General features: G+C 48.8%; 1 protein-coding gene across 8 annotated transcripts in view; it reads right to left on the bottom strand.

Annotated features, from left to right (window-relative positions):
* The window catches only part of flncb (filamin C, gamma b (actin binding protein 280)), a 52,759-nt gene extending 39,455 nt beyond the window's left edge, over positions 1-13,304 (bottom strand). For 4 of the 8 annotated variants that reach the window (XM_029247136.1, XM_029247138.1, XM_018730004.2 and 1 more), the window contains exon 1: positions 12,280-13,303. In XM_029247136.1, the coding sequence (XP_029102969.1) occupies positions 12,280-12,676 (397 nt within the window). In that variant the 5' untranslated portion in view covers positions 12,677-13,303. Of the gene's footprint in view, positions 1-12,279 lie in introns of all 8 variants that reach the window. The other 4 variants (XM_029247134.1, XM_029247135.1, XM_018730006.2 and 1 more) reach the window with 2 other exon arrangements.
* Positions 13,305-14,118: the final 814 nt, after the last annotated feature.

Below are 14,118 nucleotides of genomic sequence, written 5' to 3'. Positions count from 1 at the left end.
TGTGCTCCCAGGGTTCGTTTAAACTCTCCAGCTGTCGAGCAGCCAAAATCAAATGGGTTTAGTATACAATTATAACAAACAAATGGTCCAGAAATGTGCTACCTCAACAAATGGAAAGCTCATTCTTCACATGGAGCTACGACTGAGATGATGGACGGCTTTGATAGCACTCTGACCCCAACTCCTCTGGACTTCTGGGAAGACAACCAAGCAAAAAGGGAGGAAAACACAATGCTGTGACTGTGTCTTCTATATATCACTTATTTGATGAGCAGATGACCATGGAGCTCAAGAGGAAAGCACAACAAACAAGTGGGAAAAAATGGAGACATTAAAATGTCAAGTACCATCAGAATGAGTAACAGCTGTGGCACTCAGACCTTGAGTGGGGAACTTGGACCACTAACTTACTGCAGTACCACAGCTACACCATGGTGACGCCTTGGCGTGGGCATGAGGCACACCTCTGTCCCACGCCAAACAAGGGGACGCCAACCCCTACCCCCAACCCATTTGTTGCTGAATCGACAATGGCAGCAGCAAATGCTTGCACAGACAGACGCTGGTACCCCTCCCCATTGGCCCCTGTTCCCAGCATTCCCTTGCCAGGCCTGCAGTGATAGACTCGGCTTCAACAGACACGCACAATGGGTGATAGAGACAGTCCCAGCAGCTGGACAAACGCTGAGGTTGGAATTTAAACCTCACAGATGGTGCCAAGTTTTAATGCCAGTGGCGCTGGTCAGGGGGAGGGAAGGGATGCCGGACCTTCAGAAATTGAAAAAAACCCCGGTTATTTTTAGTGCAAAGCATGACTGGACACAAAACACCTGGATCCTGAAAAGATGGCAGTCCACCTGGTGCCTTTGTGGCCATCTACACATGTGAGACCCTATAGAAAACCCACCGTGCAAATTCTGTGTAAAAGATTCAACACTTCTGCTGCAAACTCTGGCTGTGCACACCAGAACGAAAGAGACTTGGCGTGACTCATAACACAAGGTATTATAAATTTCACTTTTGGATGGCCAGGGTGTCGTAAAGAGGAGCATCAGACCATAAATACAAGCCTCGTCTGCCAATGATTAATGCAGGCTGGGACCTACTAGCACAGACTATATGCTTAGTATGTCTGTAATAATGCTGGATGAAGTGGTGTTTTCCTGCCTTGGACTGGCATCCCACCTAGGGTGTACCCTACTTTACACCCTAAGCATCCAGTATAGGCTCTGGACTGTCATGACCCTGAATTGAACAAAAAGAGACAACGGATAGATGAATGTATGGATGGATTTGTGCTGCTCCAGACCAAAATATTTCAGAATACTAGAATAAAGATGATTCTTTAACACTAAAGTTAAGTAACGCACAAACTAACCACTTGAAAATATTCCTCCTATCAACAGCAATGCAATGAAGTCGCACCATAACACGGTTCAGTCTCTGTTTTGCGGTCATTGCGCTCTTAATGTCCGTTTAACGGCAGCTTAAAAAACAACCCATGCAGGGATGCGTGCCCATGGGCCTGCTCTAATTCCAGATGGAACCGGGGAACATTTCATGAAGGGCAAACAGGAATCCTGGAAACGACCACAAAGGAGAGAAAAGGAAAGCCTTCCTTCCTCTCTCAGGGTTACGGCCAAGAAAGTCTTATTTATCTCTGCAGCGACTCGTTTGGTAAATGGAGTGTGAAGGGAAAGGAGATGGCGTGTAATATGTTGACCCAGAAGAAAGGCTCTGAGTCACTCAAGTGTCCGCTAGATGGATGCTGGACGCCATTCTTGAAGTATCCGTCTTGTTTTGTGGTCAGACTTATTTTCCTGTCTGGTCTGTGAAAAGCCCCAAGCGCTGTTACAGCGGAGTCGAACCCTCAGCTGTTGCTCTTTTGCTCACAGGCATCTCTGACAAAAAGCTCAGCAAGTCACAGGTCCTTGGCATAGCAGAAGCAGACAGCCACAACTGTTGGATACCCCCCCTCCACACACACACACACACACACACACACACACACACATAGATCCAACACACAGGCTGCCTTGTCCAGACACCCCCCATTCAGAGCGGTTAGGCTGAGACCCCTGATACACTGCGTACCAGGACCCAGGGGAAACACTACGGCCTGTCGCCTTCAGTGGCCTTCCCCCATACACTGACACACACTGACACACACACTCCAGATCCAATCCAAACCGTAACGGACAGAATGAAACGTGACAAAGTGAATCTGGCTCGCCAGGCCTCAGAGTGAGCTCATGTATAGGACCAGCAACTCCATAATTACTGTTCTGTACTCATTACTCATACTGTACTCGTACTCTGCCCGAGTCTGGAGTGACACACGCTGTCTATTCCACACAGGTTTGGGCAACGGGCTCGTGTTCCCCACATAAACCATGTAAAAGTCCATGGTTCTATTACTGCAACACAACAGATGCAGATTTGTGGGCCTGAAAGAGGGATCCACATCATCCATACTGGTCTGAAGTCAACACTGACAAAACTTTTATTTTGTATGTATTTCGCAGTGAAAAACAACAAAGTTTGCTTTTCAGGGTTTACACACACATACATTTTCAGAATCACTTGTCCCATACAGGGTGGCGGGGAACCGGATCCTACCCGGCAACACAGGGCATAAGGCCGGAGGGGGAGGGGACACACCCAGGACGGGACGCCAGTCCGTCGCAAGGCACCCCAAGCGGGACTCGAACCCCAGACCCACCGAAAAGCAGGACCCGGTCCAACCCACTGCGCCACCGCGCCCCCCATTTTTCAGGGTTTAATACTGTCTAAATCATAGGGGAAGAAAACACACAGAGACGCACTCCAGACCCAGTGCTAGGATTGCGGAGCAGTCAAGCAGAGTCGGTCAGGAGCGTGACAGTCGGCAGACAGAGGTCTCCGAACTGAGCGCGCGTCACCGCTGTAAACCGAGCCTTGATCGCCAAGCTTCACCATGTCAAGCACACACACACACACACACACACCATAATCCAACGTGCACATAAAGACACACTCATCTCTCAAAAAATCCATACATCATTCATTGCACGCACACACACGCAGACACAGGCTCTGCCAAGCTGTGGAGGAATCATGTGTGAAATGAAATATCAGAGGAAGCGCAGGAGATGAGCTCTGCAACAACAGGCAAAACAGTTCTTTCCACGCATACTTTGCAAAGGCAGATTGAAGAAAGTGGGCTTCCTTTTTGCTCCCTTTGTACTACATGCTAAGCCCTGCGCTGTCACCGCTATGACAGCTGCTTCTACCCATCGCAACCAATGTCTATGTGCAGCACCTGGGCTACAGCAGGCTTTGGATTAGGAAGGCATTAGCACAGGGGTCGGACACTTCGAAGCCAAGAAAGTCTCCCAAAAATGTTTATTGTGATTCTCCACTGATGAGGGATGCGACACAGGGGGACTCCGTCACCCTGCTTGGGACAGATGGAAAGGCTCGAGAATGAAGAGGGCACGGGTGGAGCAGGTGCCTGAAGGAGGTCACACCGCCAATGATATCATTGCTGGACCATGGGCAGCTGGCCGCACCTGAGAACGTCCGCACTCCTGTACCCCCCGCACCCCCACCACTGCCCACACAACCCTCTCCTCACCACTAACCGCTAGCTTTTAAGCAGTTGTGGCCTGATGGGCCACATTGCTCCACAAACACGTGCCCGCCTAAATAGCTCCAGACCTCTTGTCCACATTGCCCAAAACCACAGATTCCCAAACGTCCCAAGCCCGTCTGTGTGTGTATGTGTGTGTGTGTGTGTGTGTGTGTGTGTGTGTGTGTGTGTGTGCGTGCAGCTGTGATGTCTTTGATCAGAAACAAATGCTAGTCTGCTATTGGATGCAGCACTTCATGAACTGCCAAGGAAGACCAGAAGAAGGGCCAGCAGCTGTCCAAGCAGCTGTGATTTCCATCTATCGCACTCACTGCAGTTGGACAGTCCACCTGTTTGACAGAGTTCCTCCAGGGCTGAATGTAACACAGCCCAGCTGAGTGACTCGGAACCCTGCCCCCTTTCCATAAGGCTTGTTAAGTGGCTGAAAACCAAGTTTTACCAGAAAAAACCCAGGTGAACAGGCCCAGAGAGATACCCACCAAAGCACAGTATGCATCGTCCCCATGGTCCCAGTGTGACCAATGATCGAGTAAGTAAGCGCTAACAGAGACACTGCTGTTGTCACGTCCACGCCCACAACACAAGCGGCAACACCTGACTCCGCACTAGCTCACCCTATAAAGACCCTCTTCAGCTCCCGTACCGTTGCGGAATCTCGTTTGGGACAACCGCCCTTCCTCGCATTACTACACACGCTCTTACTCTGTTCACGATCTCCGGTTTTTTGACTCCTTGCTTCGTTCTCCGACTACGTCCATGGATTCTCGTTCCTGTCCTGTTCGCCGATCGACCGACCCTTCGCCCGTCCCCGGTTTTGAGAATTTGCCTCTCCCCTCAACTTCTGACGAGCAACGCTGCACTTGGGTTCAGCCGTCCCGGTTCCCTGTGTTCCGCGTGACAGTTGTAAGGATGCAAGCAGATAATACTACATTTAAAGCATCTAATAAATGGCTGCGAGCACCTTCAGCACAAGTCTCAGTTGTCCTTGCTAATGAGAACGTATGACGGATAGCTTTAATGTGTGTCCTCATGGCAGTTCTCTGTTACATCTGACAGATGAGAAGAGGTTCCTCCATCCAGACACTCCCCGTCTCTGTCGACTGGAAACAAAGCTGTGAACTTGACCTGTGACCCCTGCTGCCATGCTCTGTGGATCACCGCCACATTCCTCTAGCATGAAGTCTTCTTATACCACAGCAGGGTGGCGCGGGTCCCCAATGTGGCTGTGGGGGGCCTCCTCCGTGGCTCCACACCCCCCATGGCGATGAGCAGTCTCGCCATACTCAAACTGCCAAGTTTGTGCCTCTTCTCAAACCCATAAGACAAAGCTGTCAAACCCAAAAAAAGACGGCTATTTCAAAACTTCCTTAAGAGCAGAACAAAGTCATCAAATTTCCAGATGCATCAATAACCTTTCCCCTGCGCTGTTTATGAGGTCATTGGTTTTGATAGAGAAGGAAATACCAAAAAGCAGACATTTCCAGGTGGCAAAGTGCTTGTTATCTCCTCCTTAGAAGCCTCAAGAAGCTGCAACAGATCGAGGGAACAGGAGGACAAGAGAGGTTTAAAAGGGCACATGGACAGTGAAATGCAGAGAATGTGGAGACGCTTTAAACCTTTCCTATGGGGAAGCCAGCTGCTCCTAAATGTGGCTTTCAGTGAGGCCCCCCGAGGCTCTCCCCAGCAGAGCCATTACCTCCACCTTGTTCCATATGAAGGATGAGGGACAAGGGCTGCTCAACACACGTGAAAACTCATTTTCCTGGCGCATCCCATGATTTCAATTCTTTGAACAGAAAACAAAGGAACCGCAATTTTCCACCCGCCCAGAGAGGCTCCAGGCGTTGACCGACAACTACGGAGCCGTCCTGAGCACAACATCCCACGGAATAATCCAACGGGTCTACTCAAAAAAAACAGCAAAAATGCAAGGAGTCATCTGTACTCTGAAAGAGACCTGATGTCCTGCTCTTCCTGCAGCGCAATCTGTAGACCTGATGCCAGCCTCCTGGGGTATTTTTCAGGTGCCTGTATTTTAAGTGAACATCCAAGGCAGGAAAGACAGCACCTTTAATGAAGCAAAGAGTCTGGTCTTCTGTCCACTGAACCATGAGACCCAGTCGTCACCCACACACCGATCGCCCAGTCAGCAATGTGCTATAGAGAAGTGTCACGTAATGAAAGAGCAATAATCTTCACAGAACCCACGGTCAATCCCTTTTACACATTTATGAAGACCACAGTTTGGAACAACACATAGCATTCTTCCAAGGAGCTACTATCTTGTTAAAAGTGAATTTCCTCCTTGAAGATGTTCACTGTTACTGCCTGCTGGCTGGCGGACTGGAGCGCTTTATTGCATTTTGTGGAAACCTGACGATTCGCCACATACAGCTGCAGCGGAGAAAAGGCCTCACCTCCTATAGCAGGGACGCCGGACATTCAGTGAGCGCACCTTCGGGCTGTATGTATTTTACTGGTGCCTCGGCTGAAGCGGATGTACTGTCCTTTATAAAACACATTTACCACAACCCTTAGAGCACAGTGTTCTGTACCACCTATGTGGCACTCAACCCCACAGTCAATTATTCAGGTTCTATGATGCAAAAAGCAGAAGAATGGATTAATGTGCAGGACCAAAAAAACATGCTATTCAAACACACACACTGAAACTGCTTGTCCCCAGCGGGGTCGCGGCAAACCGGAGCCTAGCCGGGCAATGCAGGGTGCGGGGTTGGAGGGGTTAGGGGACACACCCAGGGTGGGATGCCAGTCTGTCACAAGGCACCCCAAGGAGGACTTGACCCCCAGACCCACCAGAGAGCAGGACAAAGCCAAACCCACTGTGCCACTGTGCTAGCCCCCCCACACTTCAAACACAAAACTACTAAACCCTTCAAGAGAGCCAGACATTTTTGGGATGTCTATTTTTGTCTTTGTATGCTAATGAAACCACAAAACATTTATCCTTCAACAGCTGCATTTTCATACCCTCATATAGCTGATCAAACAGCACTGTTAAAAAAAAAAAATCACTAGAAATAAATTCTTTCATAGTGAAAACACATTCTGATCTCAAAACTGCTGCTGGTGTGTGTGCTCAAGTGCCCAGCACTGAGGAAACAGCTAAAGCTGATCCCCAACACGAGCGCAGCATCACAACGGACACGTTTCAGGGTCACACTGGGGTGCGTTTCACGACAAGGGGTGCGAAACACAGCGGCCTCTTACGCTCCAACCCTCACGGCGAGCCTCGAAACACAAGGTCAACACATGGGAGACATTTGCTGGAAATCATTTCCTTTGCATTGCCGAAACGTCTTCAGTTGTACCGTTACTGTTTGTTTGTTTTCGTTGTACTTGTGGTGAGCAAGTATGGCGGGATAAAAGAGGACAAGGCAAAACGTGCCCTCGGGGGCTGATGATCGGCTCTGAATATGAACGCCTGCTACATAAATCAAATGTAAACGTTGCTCAAATGGTTAATGGAGTAATCAGGGTAAACCTACATCCTACATGCTGGATGGGCTGGAGGTGGGGGTGGTGGCTGGGAGAGAGCTAGCGCTGGACATTCTAGAACATTCCTCTGAGCTGAGGTGACTGGCTCTAACACATGGTAACAATTAGAGACACTGTTGCACAGAGGAACAGAGAGAGAGAGAGAGAGAGAACTCTGTCACTTCCTTCACCCCCCCCAGGAAAAAGAGAGCAGCTGTGTGCCCGCAGCCAAGGGGGTCTGTCGTTCACAAAATGAGAAACACTCTCCCTGTCCCTGAAGACCTAAACAGCCACGCCTTTCTTTCCACACCATCTCCACCGGGCAGTAAATGACCCTTTCTCCTGTGGTCCATCGGCAGTGAGGCCTCCTCAGAACCAGTCTAAGAACGACCTCCATCAGCTCAACAACTCCTGGCACTGGGCAGAGGTGCTGGACATGGGCTCTAGGGAGGAAAGGATCTGGAATCTGAAAGTTTACAGTTTAAGTCGCAGGACCTCTACATGGAGTTCCATTCCCTCATTCTCTGTGTCCTGCTGTCTCAGTAAAACCGCACACAACTACCTACGCTTATGGAACACGAGAAGATCTACACGCAAAAATGAGCTTGCTCCCTCCAGCCTCCACCTGCACTGTCCTCATCTCTTCCCAGCGGGGGGCAGGGCAGTGAAATGGCCCACACCACCATGCAGAAGCAGGCTGTCCTTCCTTTACATTTACATGACATTTACTAATTTAGCTGATGCTTTTCTCCAAAGTGACCTACAATGTTAAATACCTACAGTTATTTATCAATTTATACAGAGCTGGGTAATTTTGCTGGAGAAATTTTAGGGTAAGAACCTTGAAATTTCTCAGCCAAAGATGAACATGCAGAGGGAACCGTCCTTCTCATGAGCCTATTCATCTGCTCAAGAAATTGTATGAGAGAGCAGGATCCCCCCGGGTCTAACAGGCCGTCATGAGAGACACGTGGCATAAGCATGAACACTACACGCTACACAGCTGTCATTACCCGCTGGGTGATCAATGGTACCACTGTAAGAGAACACCTTACTCTGCCCACCCAAAACTCCAGTCTGTCATCCATCCTCACTCACACAACCCCCCCATCCTGTCAACCTCCCTATACTTCTTGTATCAACCCCACCCCTCCTCCCCCCAACCTCCACCTCTCTACTGCACTAGACCATCCTATTTTAAGCACCTGTCACTGGAGAGAGACCAGAGCCCAGGGTGCAGTTGTTCTTCCATAAATCACTCATTCAAAGGCCCTGGGGAAGTGTGGCCCCTGTCAGCTGTCAGCCTTCAGGGCCCCGGCACCTCTGACTCGAACCACCCCATCGCCCCAGCCCCACAGAACACCAGAAACAATCCCAATCCACGAAAGAGGCCAGAATGCAGAAAAGTAAGTCTACGACAACCTGTGGTGTGCCTGGTGCTGTATGCGTGTTTGTGTGTGTCTGTGCATTTAAATGACAACAAGGGATTGTCATTTTAAACATGGGGCATATTTCCTGGAGGCCACCCAACTCAGGAGTAAAAGTCACAGTGGTCTCGTTCCTAAGACTCACTTCCTGGATAGGCTGTGGTTCAGGGGGAGGGGGGGGCGGGGGGAGGCTTTCCAGGACTCGTGACACCTGACACTAATACTCACATTGAGAAATCCGCGGCAGTTAACCTTCTGGAAAGATCTATCTTTCATGCAAAGTCATTGAGCGTTCTGGTGGGCTTACCTCTGTGTGCTGTGTCTGTTGAGCCATTTCTCCTAACTTGTGTTATGAGCACACAAACCTGAGGGAAGGAAGACAGCTGATAGGAGCTCATGTTTAATAGCTTAATAGTCTTTTCACTCGGAATGCAGATTTCTTATCTCTGTCCCATGAGACACCAAGCAGGACCGCATGAAGGCGGTAGAGGAGAGGAGAGGACTGTGACCCACACCTCCTTCCAGCTGACGTCCTTGTCCGTGTCTCCTCACCCTCCTACGAATCTCACACCCCTGTTCATTAGAACAGCCCTGCTGAATTTCAAACTGTCCAAAACATTGTTTTGGAATATTGCAAATTCTTGCGAGCACATACTTTCCTTGGCAATCTCACATGACCTCCGTTTGAACTTAGCTTCAAACTTCTACGTGGGCTACTCCACCACTCTGAACCCTCACCATGGCAAAATCCACAATGGATGCCACACAGAATTCAGCTTCTGGTAAACAACTCCCTTTCACATGACGTAATTTAAAACTGTGGGGTTTTTAGAGCTCTGCTTTTCAAAATTACATATTGCACAACATAAATTTCTGACATATAATATGAGATCCACTTGGACAAGGGATAAATTTCAATTGTCCAATTGAAATAAAGTCTTCACAAAATCACAAACTTTGGCAAACTGCATAGTTCCAGTTTCATGGTTTTGTTCAGAGCAAGACTTTACTTAGTGCAATGGAGGACAATTAATCTAAATTTTGCCTTTAAGACAACATGCTTCCTTGCTAGTCTCTACCTGCCAAAACAAACAGCATGTCGATGTAAATATGAAAATGCAAAATACGTCACATATGAACACACATATATGTGAACAGTAAGCAAGGTCTCAGTAAAGGTTTTTAAACTTTACCAGAAATGCCAGTTTTGTGCCTTTATTCATATTCTAATTTGACACATAATGCAGATAATGTGTAGAATTATCAATGAGAATGATTATGATGATATGATTTCTACTACATGAATGACATAAAGAAGTGTTCATGTAAAAATGGTGTGCTTAATAACCAGCTAGTTAAAAACATACACAAAAGCCCAAGTTCACAACATTATTTGGTGTTCCTAAGTTATATTACAACCTGTAATAACACACAATTTTGAGTGAAAACAAAAATGAAAAATTCAAGCTGGCTAATGAGGTGACATCTGAAAAATGTGACGTTCCAGTCCAGCACAGTGGAGGATTATGCAGAGGTGTTTGTAATGCCTTTTGTTTACAAAAAATGAAGTAATAATGTCTTAACGGGAGTGCGGTGGCGCATCAGGTTTGACTGAGTCCTGCTCTCCGGTGGGTCTGGGTTTCAAGTCCTGCTGGGGGTGCCTTGTGACAGATGGGCATCCTATCCCAGGTGTGTCCCCTCCCCCTCCAGCCTTGCGCCCTGTGCTGCTGGGTTAGGCTCCAGCTCCCCACAACCCTTCATGGGACAAACCGTTTTCAGATTGTGTGTGTGTGTGTGTGTGTGTGTGTGTGTGTGTGTCTTAACAGCACAAATGTCAGTGCCTTTTCTCCCTCCTACATTGTTTTGTGAGTATACTGACATGAGGCGAAGGCTACACCTTCCCGATTTCTTCATCCTTTCAAACACACAATGTGACAGTAGGGCAGGTGGAGGTGTGGTGGATTCAGCTGCAGCCTTTGGATCCAAAGGTTGCATGTTCAAACCCCACCTCCTGCTGTAGTGCCCTTGCCCAAGGTACTTACCCTAAATTGCTCCAGTACAATTACCCAGCCGTATAAATGTGTGAATAATTGTAAGTAGCTTAACATTGCAGGTTGCTTTGGGAGGAAAAAAGCATCAGCTAAATGAATAAATGTGAATGCACAAAGGGTGTATTCAAACACACATGAGAGACCGTATCAACCCAACAAAGGGATTGCTGCTAACATAGTGGTTAGAGCTGCTACCTTGAGCTCTGAAGATCAGGGGTTTGAATCCCACCAACTGCTGCAGCACTCTTGAGCAAGACAGGCTACGTTAATCAAGTAGAACTTGTCTAGATGTAAAAAAAAAATGGCGCCAGTCCTTTTCGGCTCATCCGCCGAGCCCGTTCTCTGCAACGCTGACTGCTCGCACGCTCCTGTCATTCCGCTACTGCCTTAAAACACTAACAAATAGAGGTTAAAACGGTTTTACAGACTCAGAAATGAAAAACTCTGAGGCAAATCACCATGCAGAAAAACACATGTTGGAGGAAAAACCACCTGTGGGGCCTGACTGGCGCCTTCTCTGTCTCCCCACTACTACCGTCTCGTCGTGTCCTGCCTTTTCTTCGAAATAATGGCTCACAAACTCTAAAACCTATGCAAAAATTCTCCATGGCACTTAATTTAAAAGTTGTTTAATACAAAATTTTAATTGAGCTGTGCGGGGAGTCCGTGATTTGACAGAATAAACGTTGCCGATTCAACCTTTTAAGACTTGTTGTTGACTGCTGACTCCAAAAGTGTAACGTAGGATGGTCTGTTTTACGTTGTTTAAAAAAAACCGCGCGCCGACGCCACTCAGTCCTCAACACACATACTACTGTCCTCTCACTGAGTCTCAGCATTGCCGCCATCACTTCTTATCACTTTGAAACTTTGCTTTCTGGCAGCAGACGCACTCGTTCAAACGCACAGTTTCCCTCCCTTCACTGTCACGTCGTCGCAACGTGCTGCGTGTTTAACGTGTTCAGAGACGGCGCCTCAAGAGGGATTCGATCCCATGGCAGTCCGATCTCTTGACTCTGCCCACCAGGACTCGCTTTTTCAATTTCAATTTGTTTACAAAACGAAGCATTTCCGCGCCTAAATGATATTAATGGCCATGATAAAAGACATATTATTTGGACAAAGTGGTACAACAGAAGCCAAGAGAGTCCGCCCTTTCCAAGGGACCGTGCCGAACCCTGGCTGGTGAGCTTCTTCAAAGTTTGTAGTATATTATTATTATATGAACACACACACAGTTAGTTACTCGTTAATATTTAATATTGCTACGCGCAATTCTCACTTTTCACCAACGGAAGTCACTTCACAAGGTTTACGTATAACTTCTTTCAAGTTTAAAAAAAAAAACAGATGTTTCGAGCGCACGGCGATGGACGGTGAGGAAACGGGACGATGTGTCTGACGTACTGACAGCGCGCGCACTGAGCTGCTCCTTATTTCACGCGACATCGATGTCGAGTGTGGGCTGCGCACCCCGCGCTCCACGATGTGTAGACCGGTCTCCTGGTGATCTAGTGTACTGGTGACCCCCATCCCGGCTCCAACACGCCCTCTAACCGCCTCCGGAGAACTTCTCCGCCACAACTGCACGCTCACACTGACAACTTTCCTCCGCGCGGCACAGTCTCTCACTCAGACGCAGAGAGCGCTCGCGCGCGCGCGTCTCACGTACCTATGGACACGAGCTTGATGTGCTCCCTGTCCAGGAACTCGAGCGCCACCGACACGTTCTCCAGTTTCATCTGCCTGAAGTTGGGTCTCGCGTGGTACTTTCTGTACATCTTCTTCTGGCTCAGGACCTCGAGCAGCCCGATCAGTTTGAGCCCGTCGCTCAGGTCCTTCTGGAGGTCGTTGATCCTCTTGTTGATGCACTTGAGGTGCTCGTTGCACCACCTGGTGAAGGTGTTCTGCTGGATCTTCTTCCACGGCGCATCTTCCGCGAGGTCCTTCTCCGTGGCGGGCATCTCTTCCTCCGGCTCCTCTCCGTTGTCCGTGCCCTGGTAGTACTGCGGCGCCTGCTGCTGCTGCTGCTGCTGCTGCTGCTCGTAGTACGCGTTATTGCTCATCATGTTTTCTGTTTTCCGTGCCCCCCTTTTTTATACCGAGGCCAGTGTGAGGAATTCACCGCACGCGGGGGAGCGCTGCGGAAAAAAAAAAAAAAAAAACAAAAAAAAGAAAAAGTTTTGCGGGGCAGTGCCAGGCGCGCGCGCTCGTCGCGAGAAGTTAGAAACTTGCAAAAGTTGATGAAAGGAGACGGAAAAAAAAAAAGGAAAAAAAAAAAAAAAAAGTTGTTCTCGAATCTGCTTGTTAAGCCGGATCGGGGCTTGTCGAACTTCTGCACTTATGTCAGGAGAATGATGAATTAAAGAATCCGCGTTTTCGTTTCCAAGACGACCGGTCGAGGCTCGGGGTCCTTTTAATTGACGGTCTCGTGCGAAATTTGGCAGCTGCTTCTTAACGGACGCTTTTTTTCTCCGAGAAACAATAATCGGTGCCCTTAGTTACATATATTATATACATATCATCATGCATTTAATGAAAGCCAAGAGTCGCTAATGAGTGCGGGGGTGACGGAGACGGGAGTCGAGCGCCTTTCTCTTGAAAGTTAGTAGCGTGACTAATGAAGCCCAAGGCAGGACAAGGGGCTTTAAAAAGACCAGGACCCCCGCGCTCCACGTCAGAGCCATGGATTGCGTGGAATGCCCCTGCCATGACCATATACAACGAAAGGATGAGTATTTCTCTAATCCCACGGAGATAATAGTGCGCCACGGGATTGGGCGCTAAGGATAGCGGGGACACCCATTGGCTGGAGGGCGCGCGGCGCCGCCGCCGCCGTGACGCTTTATTTTTATCCCCTCCAAATCGGGCCGGGGGGCCGGAGCTTCTCCGCTGCTCCGCGCTGCTGCCCTGCGCCCTGCGTTGCGAGTGGCCTCCTGAGCGCTTAACAATTGGGCCAGGAAAAGAAAGTGACGTGAGGCCGGTGCGCGTCACCTCGCTTATGCCTACACTCCAAATTAATATGTGTACTTAAAAAAAAAAAAAAAAACAGTTAATTCTGTGGATTTTGACCTGTGGAACGCCACTAGGAGGTCGCGGCCCACGGCGAGGCCTCTGAGGATGAAGCGTGCTACCCTGTGAGGTCACGCCTCATCTTTGGAGTCATGAGGATCCGTTTTAATAAAGTGTGACGCGAGAGCGATGTATGAGGCCGTAGCTATGTGTCGCCTCGCGTTGAAGAATGTCTTCCCAATAAACAAATCTGCGGCGGTAAACAAGGGTCCCTTGTGTTCTACTACCTCACCCCTGGGCAATTTCTGAGGGGGAAAGGTCACGAGCCTCGTGCGCCATGTGCCGAAACACGGCGGATCTCGCTCCTGTTCGGTTCGTGAAAGACCTACCCTTGGACCCGGAGCATGTCGTTTATACGACAGATTGGTAATAATTCCAAATTTAGAAATCAGCATTAACTGTAAATGCAGCTGAGCAGCACAACCCGGAGTTACAGGGT

The sequence above is a fragment of the Scleropages formosus genome, chromosome 21 (genome assembly GCF_900964775.1).
Source record: "Scleropages formosus chromosome 21, fSclFor1.1, whole genome shotgun sequence".
NCBI lineage: Eukaryota > Metazoa > Chordata > Actinopteri > Osteoglossiformes > Osteoglossidae > Scleropages > Scleropages formosus.
The sequence above is the reverse complement of the archived record's forward strand: the minus strand, read 5'-3'. Positions and strand labels throughout refer to the sequence as shown.